Source organism: Pundamilia nyererei, unplaced genomic scaffold (assembly GCF_000239375.1).
Source record: "Pundamilia nyererei isolate P.nyererei 1_Seehausen unplaced genomic scaffold, PunNye1.0 scaffold00046, whole genome shotgun sequence".
NCBI classification, from domain to species: domain Eukaryota; kingdom Metazoa; phylum Chordata; class Actinopteri; order Cichliformes; family Cichlidae; genus Pundamilia; species Pundamilia nyererei.
In genome coordinates, this window is record NW_005187447.1 from 1,309,302 (window position 1) to 1,322,947 (window position 13,646).

The 13,646-nt window shown below is 39.3% G+C and overlaps 2 protein-coding genes across 4 annotated transcripts; one reads left to right on the forward strand and one right to left on the reverse strand.

Moving 5' to 3' along the window:
* Positions 1-252: 252 nt before the first annotated feature.
* On the reverse strand, positions 253-7,932 carry ankrd29 (ankyrin repeat domain 29). Of its 3 annotated transcripts, none has more exons than XM_005732260.1 (10): positions 7,716-7,932; positions 6,916-7,023; positions 6,508-6,606; positions 3,351-3,449; positions 3,047-3,145; positions 2,597-2,695; positions 2,380-2,478; positions 1,912-2,007; positions 597-695; positions 253-509 (listed from the first exon to the last, which is right to left on the reverse strand). In XM_005732260.1, exons 1-10 carry the CDS (start codon positions 7,725-7,727, stop codon positions 426-428), a joined length of 894 nt encoding a protein of 297 aa, XP_005732317.1. In that variant the 5' UTR covers positions 7,728-7,932; the 3' UTR covers positions 253-425. The 3 variants fall into 3 exon arrangements, with proteins under 3 accessions (XP_005732317.1, XP_005732316.1, XP_005732318.1); XM_005732259.1 differs by having other exon boundaries at positions 6,916-7,026; XM_005732261.1 differs by lacking the exon at positions 6,916-7,023 and adding an exon at positions 7,064-7,157.
* A 1,409-nt stretch (positions 7,933-9,341) lies between these two features.
* Positions 9,342-11,890, forward strand: cts12 (cathepsin 12). The gene is made up of 7 exons (XM_005732430.1): positions 9,342-9,518; positions 9,648-9,767; positions 9,952-10,116; positions 10,198-10,419; positions 10,506-10,674; positions 11,594-11,699; positions 11,791-11,890. The coding sequence occupies exons 1-7, from the start codon at positions 9,342-9,344 to the stop codon at positions 11,888-11,890; spliced, it is 1,059 nt and encodes a 352-aa protein (XP_005732487.1).
* Positions 11,891-13,646: the final 1,756 nt, after the last annotated feature.

Consider the following 13,646-nt stretch of genomic DNA (forward strand, 5'->3'; position numbering starts at 1 on the left):
TAAAATGTGTACGTAATATCAGATCCTTATTTTATCATGACTGCTCATTTTCCAACCACAAATAAAATGTAATTAAAAAAAAAAAATATTACACATCCACACAGATACTCCTGGATTAATAAATAAAATTACACTTTATTACATTTATTAAAAAGGCAAATAAAGAGTGCAAAATATATAGAAATCTGACAACACTTGGGATAAACACAAATAAACAGGAGACCAGTAGGGGATGATGCACATGTTAGAGAAATGTTTCTTGTGTTGCGCTATACTTTGTCCAGGTTTGTTCGGCATACGACAGCTTAATTTCAACCAAAAGCAAGCACCGTGTACAGTACATGTTGTAATTGGGTGGATTGGACACTTGTTTTCTTTCCCCCTCCTTACACAGACAAGCGTGAAGGCAGGAATCTGTGCCATTATCAGCTGTGTCCATTCAGGATTTTTGGACGTAAAACCTTAAGGATGCGATCATTCTTTGTCAGATCTGCAGGGAGTTCACTATTCTGCAAAAGATACATGGGAAACACTTTGATTATAATATCTAATGAGATTATATACTTAGGTTGTCTGCCGTTTGTCAGCTATCCCACCTTATTGAGTAGCGTTGGGTCAGCATTCGCTCCAAGTAGCAGCAGAACAGATTGAAGACTTCCACTCATAACAGCAGCATGAAGGGCAGTATAGCCATTCTGTAGACAAGACACAAATATGAACTACCCTTCTTTAATATTATTACTTTTCCTTTAATAGTATCTGGCATTTCACAAGCATGCATCTTCCTTTTCTTGTTCAGCATTAGATTACAAGATTGATTAACAGCTTTAATATTGGGACACTAAATAAAAAGAAAGAGCCAGCAGCCAGATAATGTAGTTTAACACAAAAAATGGAAATGGGGATGGCAGGTCCACTGACTTTCTTTCTTTTTGTGTCTTTTTGGAAGAGAGCTGTCTCTGTAACCATGTTTCAGGCCTGTCAGCCATGACCCACTCTGACTGCCCGGCTGCCCACGGAGCAAATTCATCTGATTGTTAGTGGAGCTGGATATAGTGCCTCTGAACCAGTGTTCCTTGCTATTTGAGCACTGAGCTACTCGTGATGTGGGTGGTATTTTTGGGTTTGTCTGACACTACTAGTAATATGTTTTTAATAGTATTTATTTGATAGTTCAGCTTTTTTTAGATCCTCTTTTGTTCTGTTTATGAGCAGTTGGAAATGTAATAATAATTTTTTATCTAGGTATAAAATTTAGCACCGCTATTTTGGTTTGACACTATAGGCTTATTCATTTTTTCCTAGACAGTGATTTTTATTGTTATTATTATTTTTATTTGATTTCCTTTTTACTGATTACATTCCAACAGTACTGTCATGTGCTGTACATACAAGTTACTCATTGCTACATAAAGATATCAGTGTTGTTGGGTTTTTTTTTTAAAACCTTTTTATTATTAGTGTCCATGTATAAAAAAAATTATATCACTGTTGTATATTGTATTAGATTTAGCTATTAGCCATTTTCCATCTGCAATCCCTGGGAATGAAAACACAGCTTTACCTGCCCAGGGATGTTGTTTCTTTGGATCAATAGTTTGCAAATATTTTTAAGTTACTCTCTGTGCTTCTACTGATGTCAAATCTTCAAATCTTTACAAAGAGGAAATCACTATCTTGACTTTCTCTAAGCGGGTAACATCCATCCTACAAAACATGCAAAATCTATCTACAAGCCCACTAAACATTGCTGATAAAACAATTTGTTCTATATGTTTAAGTTTGTAAAAGAACACACTGTGTTTGTGCCAGACTATTTTTTTGGTGTTGCAGAAAAGCTCGAGAGCTTGACAAGTTGTGCCTTAACCATAGCTATTTCCCAAAACAGACATCTACAGCAGCATGTTTTACCTTAAGAAGGCCAAGTGATGGAGAAAATTTGAGGAGTTCCTCAATGACGCCATTGTGGCCTTTCAGCGCTGCTTTGAACAGCGCTGTTGATCCATCCTTGAAAGACACAAAAAAAAGCATACAATTGTTAAAATTGTCACAAAAATCACGAGTCCATTTTCAGTTACTCACTTCCTTAAAAGCCTTTGACTATATCACGTTTCCCACCAACAGATAATCTCTCATCCAACTTTGAAATGTTAAATATAAGTGTAAGTATCTGCATACAGTTGCAAATTCAATCTATAATATCAATATAATTACAAATCAAAAACCTTTTATGGTAAAATGTTTCTATAAAGACAGATCGCAGCCTCCTAGTCTTATGTAATGTCACACTTTCCACACTGCAGAATGGCAGGAATCAATAGTAAAAATCCCTTTATGTACACTTTGATGTACTTTATTAATCCTAAAAGATCAATGTACTTGTCTGTCAGCATCCCGATCAGCACCACGTAAGAGCAGCACCTTCACCACCTCACTGTGACCCATTTGGGCTGACATCCACAGGGGGGCAGTGCCATCCTGGAGGAGGGAATTGATAAAGAGGGGGGTTGTAGGTATTGAGGGACAATTAGCAGGAGTAGGTGACAACATGTTTAGAGCTCTGTTTTAAAGAGGCAGAGTTTGGCGAGGACATTACCTCCCTTGCTTGGTTGACCTTGGCACCGGATGACAGCAACTGACGAATCACAGTCACATGACCCTCTTGGGCAGCAAGGAAAAGAGGGGTGGCACCATCCTGCAAAACAAGAATTACCTCACACTAGATTTTCGAAATCTGCTTGGAAAATCTTCCAATTAGGCATAGACTACATCACTAAAACAAGATTCCATCAGTACTATTTATAAGCACATTTTTGTGTAAGCAGGTTGTTTTTCCATGGCACCAAGGAAACACACAGTTATCCTGCCCAGTATGATTCATGTCTGACTCAGCAGTCTGCAGAAACCTGAGAGGCTAGATTCCAGTTGCTGGGACAATGTGTGCAGCTAACCATTGTGCTTCTGACAGACAAATAGACTTAACAGACAGGACAGTGACGGCGTACTGAGAGCGAGAGGCTGCAGACGTAAATGCAAAGAGCCTCACGTTGAGCTGGTCGTGAACATTGGCTCCATTTTTCAGCAGGATGTCCACCACTTTGGAGTGACCGTACTGAGATGCGACAGTGAGAGCTGTGCCACCATCCTGCCACATAAACACACATGGATGCACAAGAATGACTAAAGTGTTCGGCAACAACAAAAATATCTTTAAAGTCACAGCAGCACTGTTTGTGCATCGCTGTCTCTTTATCTCCACATTCTGAAGTCTGATGATAGCACTGCAGCATTCTCCTTCACACCCAGTATTCTAAAGGCCATGATACACATCATTGCACCCTGTTGCATACCTTTGTCTGGAATTCAGTGGAGGCACCGAATTCAAAGAGGAGCTTTACAACTTCATGGTGTCCTTGCTGGGAGGAGAAGAACAAAGCGGTAGAACCTGTCTGGAAAGTTAAAAAAAAAAAGACACCGCTGTTTACCTCAACTTTACCCTAATGGTGTACACAATATAACCTTTCATGAATATCTGACATGAGGAATAGAATAAATAAGTGTCCAATTGGGGGAATTTTGCTGCACATATGGCCCTGTTTTCTTACAAATAAGATTCTACTCAAGCATAAAACTAACATTATAGACAGTTTTATTTGGCGGGGAAAAAAACGGAAAAAAAAACATTAGCACAAAGGTTGAAATATAACCAAAGTGTAGGGCAGACAGTTAATGAGGACTATATGCACCAAACCTATAGCAGCAACTTGCTGTCGCTTCCCAGTGAAACACCAGCCGGTTAGCATGAGAACGGTTGGAAAAAGGAAGAAAACTACCTTGGTGACCTACTGCCTGTAGGTGAGAGAAATCCGCGTATAAACACATCCAAAAGATACTAAATTGATAGACTACACTCACTGGCCTCTTTGTTGTTCAACTGCTTATTGACAAAAGTATTGAATCAGCCACTTACATGGCAGCAACTCAATCTTTTTAGGCACGTAGACCTGTTGAAGTTCAAATCAAGAAAGTCAATTTAAGTTACTTTGTGCAAGTATTTAAAAAAAAAAAACTGCAGATTTCCTGAGATTTTCTGGCACAGTCATCTCTAGGGTTTACAGAGAATGGTCCCAAAAAAAGAGCAAGCAGCAAGACCTCTGACATCAACAAAGAATTGCTTTCTTGATGTCAGAGGTCAGATTAAATGGCCAGATTGCTTTGGGCTGAAACCAAGGCAACTGTAGCTCAAATAATCACTTGTTACAACTAAGGCGTTCAGGGTATGCAAAGGTTGCATAAATCCTCCTGACTACCAGCAATGCAAATTTGTCCTCTGTAGAGCACCTTTCTAAACCTGAATATCTCCCATGCACTGCATACTACAGAATTGCCTCCTTTTGGTATCTACAGAGGACATTTAGGGCTTTCCAATGATACCAAATGTGAAGGGGTGGAGCTTTGGGAACTTTAGTTTTTTCATTAAGGAACATGGCAGCCATCGCTGCAAGCACATTTTATGGGAAGAAGAAAAGTAAGTGCATAAAACTTCTTATTGAGCAATTTTTTAGCTATAAATATTGTCAGCATATTTTAAATAAGTCTCTTAATAACACATTAAAACATAGTATGCTTAATTCTAACTTCATTTTAGTATAGTATTGAAGTGTTTAAAAAATGTCCTCCATAGTGGACATTTGTAGTCATTTCTTCCATTTTGTTCTGTTTTTTTAAATGACCAGAAAAGGAGTCCTTTTTAGAAGCAGAAAGAAATTTATTGCAGTTTGATGAGGGAAACTCAGATCTTGAGTTGTCTGATGAAAAAGATCATAGGGAATAAGCCCTTGAAGAAGAAAGAAGGAGGAGCATCAGGGATGGTACTCAGACCTGAACTTGCTGTCATTAAGTGGTTGGACAGTTGTCATGGCATCCTCTGCCTATGGCAATCAACCTCAGGACAGACGCACAAGATGGTCTAAGAAAAACAAAAGGTTTGTCCATGTGCCAAGTCCACTGGCAATTGCTGAGTACACTACCAATATAGGTGACGTGGACCATATTGAATGTTGAGTTTCTACAGGATGGTCTCTCACACTCAGAAATTGACAGTATGTGCAGTTTTCTACTTTTTGATCTGGCAATCACCAACTCGTGGCTTCAGTATAGCAGTGACTTGCAGTTTTGGGGGAAGAAACCACTACAGTTCCTTGAGTTCAAACTTCTCCTTGGTGAAGAGTTGAAGCAAATGTTTGCCATCAAAGTTCATTTTTACATGTTCGGCCTTCCAATGTCCTCTGCAGTGGACATGTGATATCTAAAAAATTTAAACTTTTTTTTCCCCAAAAAATTATTTCAGTCTTCTAATTACCTTACAAACATTGGGGGATTTAAATTTTTTTTTGATTGGACAACATTTTTTTTTCCTGGTAGTCAGGAGGATAAACATGTTGTGCATCTCTGAACACAAAACCTTAACTTTTAAGCAGATAGAACTAGCACCCGCTGCTGTGGCCTATCAGCTATGAACAGGTAATTGAGGCAACAATTCACATAGGCTCACCAAAATAGGACAACAGTCTGCTGTAACTTTCAGAATGTAGAGTTAGAATTTAGTACGAACAACAACAGCATGGATCAATTTCTGCCTTTTTACTCAAACAACCTCTAGTTGAGTCACAGGATCCCAATCCAATAAAACACCTTCGGGATGTGGTAGAACTGGATATTTGTATCACGGATGTCATATCTGGAGCGACTTGAATGCTGTCATGCCAATATAGAGCAAAATCGCTTAGGAATGTTTTCCAAGGCAAAAGGGGGTCCAACCCAGAACTACCAAGGTGTAACTAATCAAGTGGCCAGAGGGTGTATAAACAAATTTAAAGCACATGAATTTACATAATACAAGATCTTAAGACCTTATTTACCAGATGATGCAGTACTGGCTTAGCGTAGCACAACTGCTGGACAAAGGGAGTAAAGCTAGCCTGGGTCTTCCAGCAGAACAATCCACATATACACACCTTGGCTCAGTAATTAACAGTTAAAGGCACAGTGTTCCAGACATGGCGGAAGTCTAGTCCTAGACTAAAAACTTTATTCAATTTAAAACTTCAATATTTTTCTTTTGGTCTGGACGAATTTCTAATCCATGTCTGGAAAACTGGAAAGTGTAAAAACAACAATTAGTGGGTTTTCAGGAGCTATGTGCCAGCAGGTTGTAGTGACCTTCTAAATTCACCGGCGGTAGCAGACAGTGAGTTTCCTTAGCTCAGCACAAAGGCTGGACAAAGGGGGTAAAGCTAGCATGAGTATGCTTCCATTGAAATAAGATAAATCCATCTGTCAACACATCTAAATTTAAAGCCTGGACAGTCAACATCTGTCAAGTTCATTCACTAATATTGTATTTGCCTAATTCTGACAATGTAAAAACACCTTTACCAACACTTTATGTTTTGGAGTCTGTAAGAGTATTTAGTTAATTCATTGGGTTTCATTTCCCCAGCATACCTCTCTTTGGTAGTTGATATCAGCCCCTTGCATGATAAGCTCTTTAACACAGTCATAATGGCCGCTGTATGATGCCACCATCAGCGCTGTTGTTCCATACTGGAAAGAAACATTAATGAGCATATTTGTTTTGTTGCAATGACCAGGTAAACAGTGTAGTGACGGCAGGGATGAAACCACAGAATTCTGCATATTTCTGGATTAACATGCAAAACTTTCAACTGTTTATAGGACAAAGAGAGAAAGAGAGAGAGAGAGAGAAAACAATTAATGGATGAGGAATTGTGATGGTACACACATGCACTACATGAACCCCACAGGTAAGGCTTGAAGCTTTCTGTGTCCCTACCACAGGTGGAATATGGTTAAAGTGTGCATCTGAGCAGCCACAGCATGCAGTGTCCATACACTGTCTCTGCAGTCTGCGTCCACTCGCCCGCTGTTGAGTAGCAGTTGAAGCAGAGCCAAGTTCCCCTTCCTCGCTGCCCAAAACACAGCATTAGCCAGGGGTGTTTCCTTCTGGAGGATAAATACACACAACAACACAAAAACTGACCTGAAAGTTACCATTAGAGCGTTAGGAATGCTGAGAGCAGACAGTAAGGACAGCAGAGTGCATCCAGGTGTTACTGTTGAGTGTTGTGATGCACCTGAATATGAATGACAGGTGAGTCATCAATAAAGTGTGCCAAGAGATTAATAATCATATTTATGACATCACATCACATCTCAACCAAAGTTAGGGTTTAAAGTTTGTGCTAACTTTAAGTCTTTACCATAAAATTTAACAAGTTACTCATGAATAATGGGGACTTGCTTTTTGTCCTCAGAAGAGGGGGACATGTCCAAAATGTGCGTAAAATGATTTGTTTCCTCTCAGTACCGGTAATAAAAGGTATGTGGGCATACTTGTGCACGCACATTCACGTGCACGCTAGTACCATGGGCCGTTTGACATGCTATTACATCAGCAAATCCGGATGCACACACACCGAGTTGGACTCTATGATCGCCCAGGCCAGTAAGCAGCCATTCAAATGTCAGAGCAAGTGCTACCTCACCGGGCTCATAGTGAAACATAGCAGATCGTTCAATAACCCCCAAATAAACAAGTCTGCACTTCAAGAGGAAGCGGGTGCGATCAATTACCTTATTGCGGCCCTCTCAGGCTGCGTGCACAGAATGATGGACGGAGAAAGCTGGTTTACCTTGAAAGACATCCTGCAGACCTCATTCGTGACTCATACTTCTTCCTGCGCACTCATTCATTAGACGAGATGTTGAGCGCCACTCGCCTGTTTTGCCGCACTGACTTTGGGTGTTGGCGGCGCCCGATCGCGGACATAATAACGGGGAGGCACAAAATCAGCTGAGCTCATCCTCTGCAGTGTGTCCTGCGAGGGAGCAACACCGTGGGCCAGCAGAGGGCGCTGCTGCTCACACTGATGAACTGTATATAAATATAGATTTATGGCGTGAAGCCATGGCTATTAAGCAACCTACATTTACTCAATACTGCACTTAAGAGTAATTTTAAAGCATTTGTGTTTTACTATACTCCACTGTAACCTACATTTCTGGAAAAAAAAAACTTCGCCTTTTACTCCACTATTGACATACATATAAGGAGATCATCGTTAAAAATTAAACCAAGGATCTAATCTTAAAGTCTAAATAAATGAAATAAACTATAATTATTATTATTAATAATAATAATAATAAATAATTAATAATGTGGTTCGTGTTTAAAACGTTAAAACTTTGAACAAGTGAGCAAAGATTTGGAGCAACTGAAAAAGAAATCCCTCTCTGTTAAGCCCTTGTATTGATCTTGGGGATTTTTCTCTGAAACTTTCTGTTTGTGTTTTAGTCCTAAATTATTTCAGAGAGCAAAAGTCTGCTGTGGTTATCCTTAGTTCACATTTCTAAGAAAGAAAGGATAAATCCCTCATCTTCTCAAAACAAAGATCCAAAATGTCCAAACAGAATACAAATTTGTGTAGCAGAACTTTGCTAAAATAAACTATTATACCGAGTATGAATGACTTAAAATGAAGCCGAATATGGCAGTGAAATCCTGCTTACACAACGGATCTGTATGCCTGCAAGCTCTGTGCTTTTGGTTAAGTTTTAACTACTGTTTATTGTATGCACTCTTGAATGCAGAAATGTTACCCTCAGCTTTCTTACATCAGTTCACTGGCACTTTTATTTAGATAAAGTTCCCCTTTCACAGTTTGTTTTGCACAGTTATGTGACAGTTGTTGTGCTCAATTATAAACCAGTATTTGAGGGATTTACACAACTGCTGCTTTAGCTGTCTCTAAATGATTACAGCACTATGGCCAAGGAGGAGCATGATAAGCATCTTATTTTTGTTGACTAATGTCCTTCTCAGCTGCTGTCATGAGTGTTGATTTAGGGATTAACTTAAAGTATAGTAGTAACATGTACTTACTGACAAGCTTTATAAGGCAGGTCTGTTTCGGTGTCACTGTTCAGAGTTGCTCTCAGAATATGGGACCAAAACAGACTCACATGCATGAAGGTAAGCTGACCAGAGCTTTTTGTTTAATATCAAAAGAACAACTAATCTTATATAATGTTATATGTCTCTTTTATATGTTGGTTTGTTCTATAAAATCCCTTAAGTCTATTTTCACTGTTGATTTTTAAATAAACTAACCTAAGCTAACATAAGCTCAGAGAACACTTTTTATATTGACTAGATTTCCATTTTTCTTTTGATTGATAATACAGTTGCAGTCAGAGGGCTCATGAGGCCATCCTTTCAACATGATATGATGAAATATGATGAATTATACATATACACAATGCAACTGTGCAATGCTCTGGTCCTTCTAGTCCAGCAGGCCAGCTTTCTGCTGAAAGCTGCTCTGCTGTCCGTCCTGCTGAGTGGCCTGCAGCACGTGCTGGCAGACTCAGATGAGGAGGCCCCGACTGAGTGGGAGATCTGGAAAAGCAGATATGGCATAAGCTATGATGAATCAGTGAGACAGCCTCCACATCTAAAATCCTCACAACAACAATAAGTGCAAATGTTCTCTAACGAAAAGTCCACATGTTCTCTAATTTATTCGAGTTTTTCTTTGGTGTGCTTTTCCTGTGTTAACCATCAGGATGACATGGAAAGGAGAGCCATCTGGGAGGAGAATAAGCAGTTGATTGAAGACAACAACCGAAGGTTTCTCATGGGGATGAAGTCATTCAGTATGGCTATGAATAGATATGGAGACCTAGTAAGGAGTATTGTTTTGTTCTAGTAGAATTTAGTAGTAGAGTAGAAGTGTTTTGTTTCAGCTTTGTTTAACCAGCTCCTAAATGTACCTACTATTTTCCACAAAGACCTTAAAAAAAGAATTGTCTGATTAATTGCTGTAACAAACTGTGATACTGTGAACAAAAATTGTTTTACATTTGCAGACACAACAAGAATACCGGGTTTTGCAAGGTGCCAAGATGAATGCTCAGTTTGTAAAGAGAGGGAAAGAAGTCTCAGCTCGAAGACTGCGTAACAATGCAAGGCATTTAGATGGCTATGCTGTTGACTACAGAAACATGGGTTTTGTGACTGAGGTTAAAGATCAGGTAAGACTGTCCCTCCATCACATGAGTGGGTATATTCAGACTGAATCACAATCAGATCTTTGTTTTAAATGTTCTTTGCAGGGCTTTTGTGGGTCATGCTGGGCCTTCAGCACTACGGGAGCTATAGAGGCACAGCTGTACAAAAAGACAGGTCAGCTGATATCCTTGAGCGAACAAAACTTAGTGGATTGTTCTAAATCCTTTGGTACCTATGGGTGCAGTGGTGCCTGGATGGCCAATGCTTATGACTATGTGGTCAGCAACGGGCTGGAGTCTTCAAACACCTACCCATACACCTCAGTGGTAGGACTCTGCTGTCTTATCCTACATCATAAAAAAGTAAATAATTCTGCGGACATGCTGCGGTTAACATTTATTTCTCTCAACAGGACACTCAGCCCTGTTTCTACGACAGCAGGCTTGCAGTTGCTCACATCAGGGACTACAGGTTCATTCCCAGGGGAGATGAGCAAGCTATGGCTGATGCTCTGGCAACTATTGGACCAATAACAGTTGCTATTGATGCAGATCATGCAAGCTTCCTGTTCTACAGCTCAGGTTAACTGCCTTAAAAATAACAGTTATGTTATCTTAAGTCGATTTTGATAAGAAGAGGACTTTTTAAACTCAGAGCTGCTATAATGAGAATTTTTAGATTAACAAAGCCACATTAAGCCACATATGAAAAGAGTGACAAAGTGCAACTTTGTTGTTGTTAGTTGTTTTTGTTCTCATTGTATGGCAGCTATTTTTTTCAGCAAAAAAGCTTTGATAATCCCATCGGATACTCAGCAACAGTGAGCAGACAAACAAAGTTAGCAACTATCTTGGGGACACAACAAAGCTTTTAGTAACTAAAGACCCAGAAATTCCCATTAGGAATTGTTGGAGATTGAACTAAATGCTAAACAGGACTTATTATGGTAATTTTCAGCTTCATGTTTTTTATTTTTGGAGTTTAATTGAGTAACTCTGCATGATTGATGGTTCAAGATGAGCCTCATTTGTCTTATACTGGTGCTCTGGTTCATAAATTGCCTTTAAAAAGTGCAATTTAAGCACCTCCCCCTTAAAAACCGTATTCCCTTTAGGTTAACTTTATTCTGAGTTGCCTACACCTCACAAACATAAAATGTGAAGAGCATGTGGGTTGCTCATCAGTTTTCACAATCCAAGCTTTGTGCCATACCGAGGATATCCTCTTCTTCACATCATACAGATCCAAGAATAAAAAAACTTCCCCAAGCAAAAAGCTTACATTCACAGGACCTCATTTTTAAAAATTTGGGCATTTTATGTATAAGAAGCCACCATGTAAAAAGTAAGAAATACCACAAGTAATGTTCCCTAACAACTGGTCACTAAGAATTTTCCTTCTCTGAGTTAAGGGTTATATGTCACTGTTGTGTTATCAGTTTGTTTTTGCTTCCCACAAATTTCCAAAAGTCAGTTAAGTAGGTTCATGTTTCCTTTGCAGGAATATATGATGAGCCCAACTGCAACCCCAATAATCTGAATCATGCAGTGCTGCTGGTCGGCTATGGCTCACAAGAAGGCCAAGACTACTGGATCATCAAGAACAGGTTTGTTCAATATTGTTGAAAGAAAAAGATAGCATCTGACCAAAACCTCCACTTTTTGTCACCTAAAAATGTCTTTTTTCCCCCCCAATAGTTGGGGAACTGGCTGGGGTGAAGGCGGCTTTATGCGAATCGTCCGGAATGGCCAAAACGCTTGTGGCCTCGCCAGCTACGCCTTGTACCCTATTCTATGATTTAATAAGATGTGGCAGTCTCAAGGCTATGCTCGTCCATTGGACCTCATCTCCACAAATCAACAGTCAGTGCTCATACAGCCCAAATCACCTTTCTGACAGTTTAGTAAATGTTTATGAAAAGTTGAAACCTTTTAATAATGAACATGTCGCTTCTCTCAGGGACATCTTTGTGAGGTAAATAAAAAAATATAATAAAATAACCAAAATAAATGTGTGATTAATACCAGGGTCACCTTCAGCAACTCAAAAGATTAGAGGCGCCTTTGATATTTTCACTGGCTGATAGGACTAAACTGGAAGCAGACCAGTTTAGATTTGAACTCTTGCTGTTGCATTATGTGCAAAATGTAGTTTGTCAAAGTCTTACCTGAAACAGACATCCTCTAGATGGCGATATTGCTCCAAAACCTTTAGATGTTGTCCAAAATTAGTGGAGCCTTTGCCCTGTGCAGTAATGCCCCCACCCTCAACATATCATCATATACTGGATTTTGTTTTGTTTTTGTTGCCCTCCTTTTTGTGTGACCTTCATTCATAGACTTTGTGTTAAACATACGATGTAGTTTCTTAGTCTGAAAAGTGAATTCAGAGTGAAAGTAACTAAAATCTCCATTCTTTCTAACAGCCAGAAGGGGGCGACTCTTCAGGTTTAAAAAAGAACTCAAAATTGTACAGAAGTCAGTAGGAAAATGGTCCTCGGCTCCTGTGTTCTGTAACCTCAATAAACACTTTCCTCATGGATTAAAGGGCTACCTTATACACACTAACATATAGATTTTGTAGATTAGACCATATAAAGCAAATCAGGGTACCCTGTGTAAGCAATATTAGTCACAGTTGATTTGTAACTTTCATTGCCAGACTGCAACTTTTTGTTATTTTTGTTAGGCTGAAATGAGAAAAAATTGAAAATCTAAAAAGAAAAAACTGAGCCTGGCCTCAACAAGAATCTGTGAACAAACAGAACAAATGTGATGGTTATTTTAAAAGTGAGTGCAAATAAAGCTTTTACATCTGTGGGTTTTTTTTGTTTCTGTTTGATATTTTTGGTACTCCTGTTTGCTTTAATAAACTATATTCCATATGAGTTCAAAAGTTGTGATTTCTTCTAGATTCATTTGTCACTTATTTCACACACTGCGTCTTCCTTCGTGTGCAACCACACCTCACTGAACTTTGATCTTAAGTCACACATATAGTTACACTCTCAGTCACTTATACAACCCAGCTTTTCTGCAACTCTCTCGCACAAAAAGCTCCAAAGTTCAGTCGAAGCTCCCTCCTAGCGGGGAGGATTTTTTTAATACACTCACAGGGCTCATTGAAAGACTTAAAATGCAGTGGGCTGCTTCTTGGCTTTGCATTGCAGCGCCTTTGTTTTTGCTCTGCTTTGCTCCAAGTTGTCCCTCTGCTCAGAAATATCCAAAGTGTTGGCATGACAGACGCACTCAGATCCGTCAGAAGCAGCACAGCAGGAAAACGTTCTGTGATCCTTCCTTCAGCAACCAGACAGCAGGTGCTGTCACTCAGGTAATGCAGCTGCTTTTTGGCTTATCTGTTACTCACTGTGTTTTTCCTTCTTACTTTCTATACTACTGTTTGTTATTACATTATGTGCAGTGAGAGAAAACAAGGTCAAGAAATCTTAGTGACTCGGTTTTTGTGATCTGAGCATATAAAGCTACTATTAACTCTTGTGCAGTCACTATCAGACATGAGTTTTGTTACGTGCCAGATATCCTAAGCTCACCAG

Excerpts from the sequence above, each read along its gene's own strand:
- ankrd29 (XM_005732259.1), bottom strand. Across the intron at positions 3,450-6,507 it reads ATATCAACTACCAAAGAGAG|ACAGGTTCTACCGCTTTGTT; the intron begins GTATGCTGGGGA and ends TTAACTTTCCAG. Across the intron at positions 696-1,911 it reads CATCACTTGGCCTTCTTAAG|AATGGCTATACTGCCCTTCA; the intron begins GTAAAACATGCT and ends TCTTGTCTACAG.
- cts12 (XM_005732430.1), top strand. The coding sequence starts at position 9,342 with ATGCAACTGTGCAATGCTCTGGTCCTTCTAGTCCAGCAGGCCAGCTTT. Across the intron at positions 9,768-9,951 it reads TGAATAGATATGGAGACCTA|ACACAACAAGAATACCGGGT; the intron begins GTAAGGAGTATT and ends TTACATTTGCAG. Across the intron at positions 10,420-10,505 it reads CCTACCCATACACCTCAGTG|GACACTCAGCCCTGTTTCTA; the intron begins GTAGGACTCTGC and ends TTCTCTCAACAG.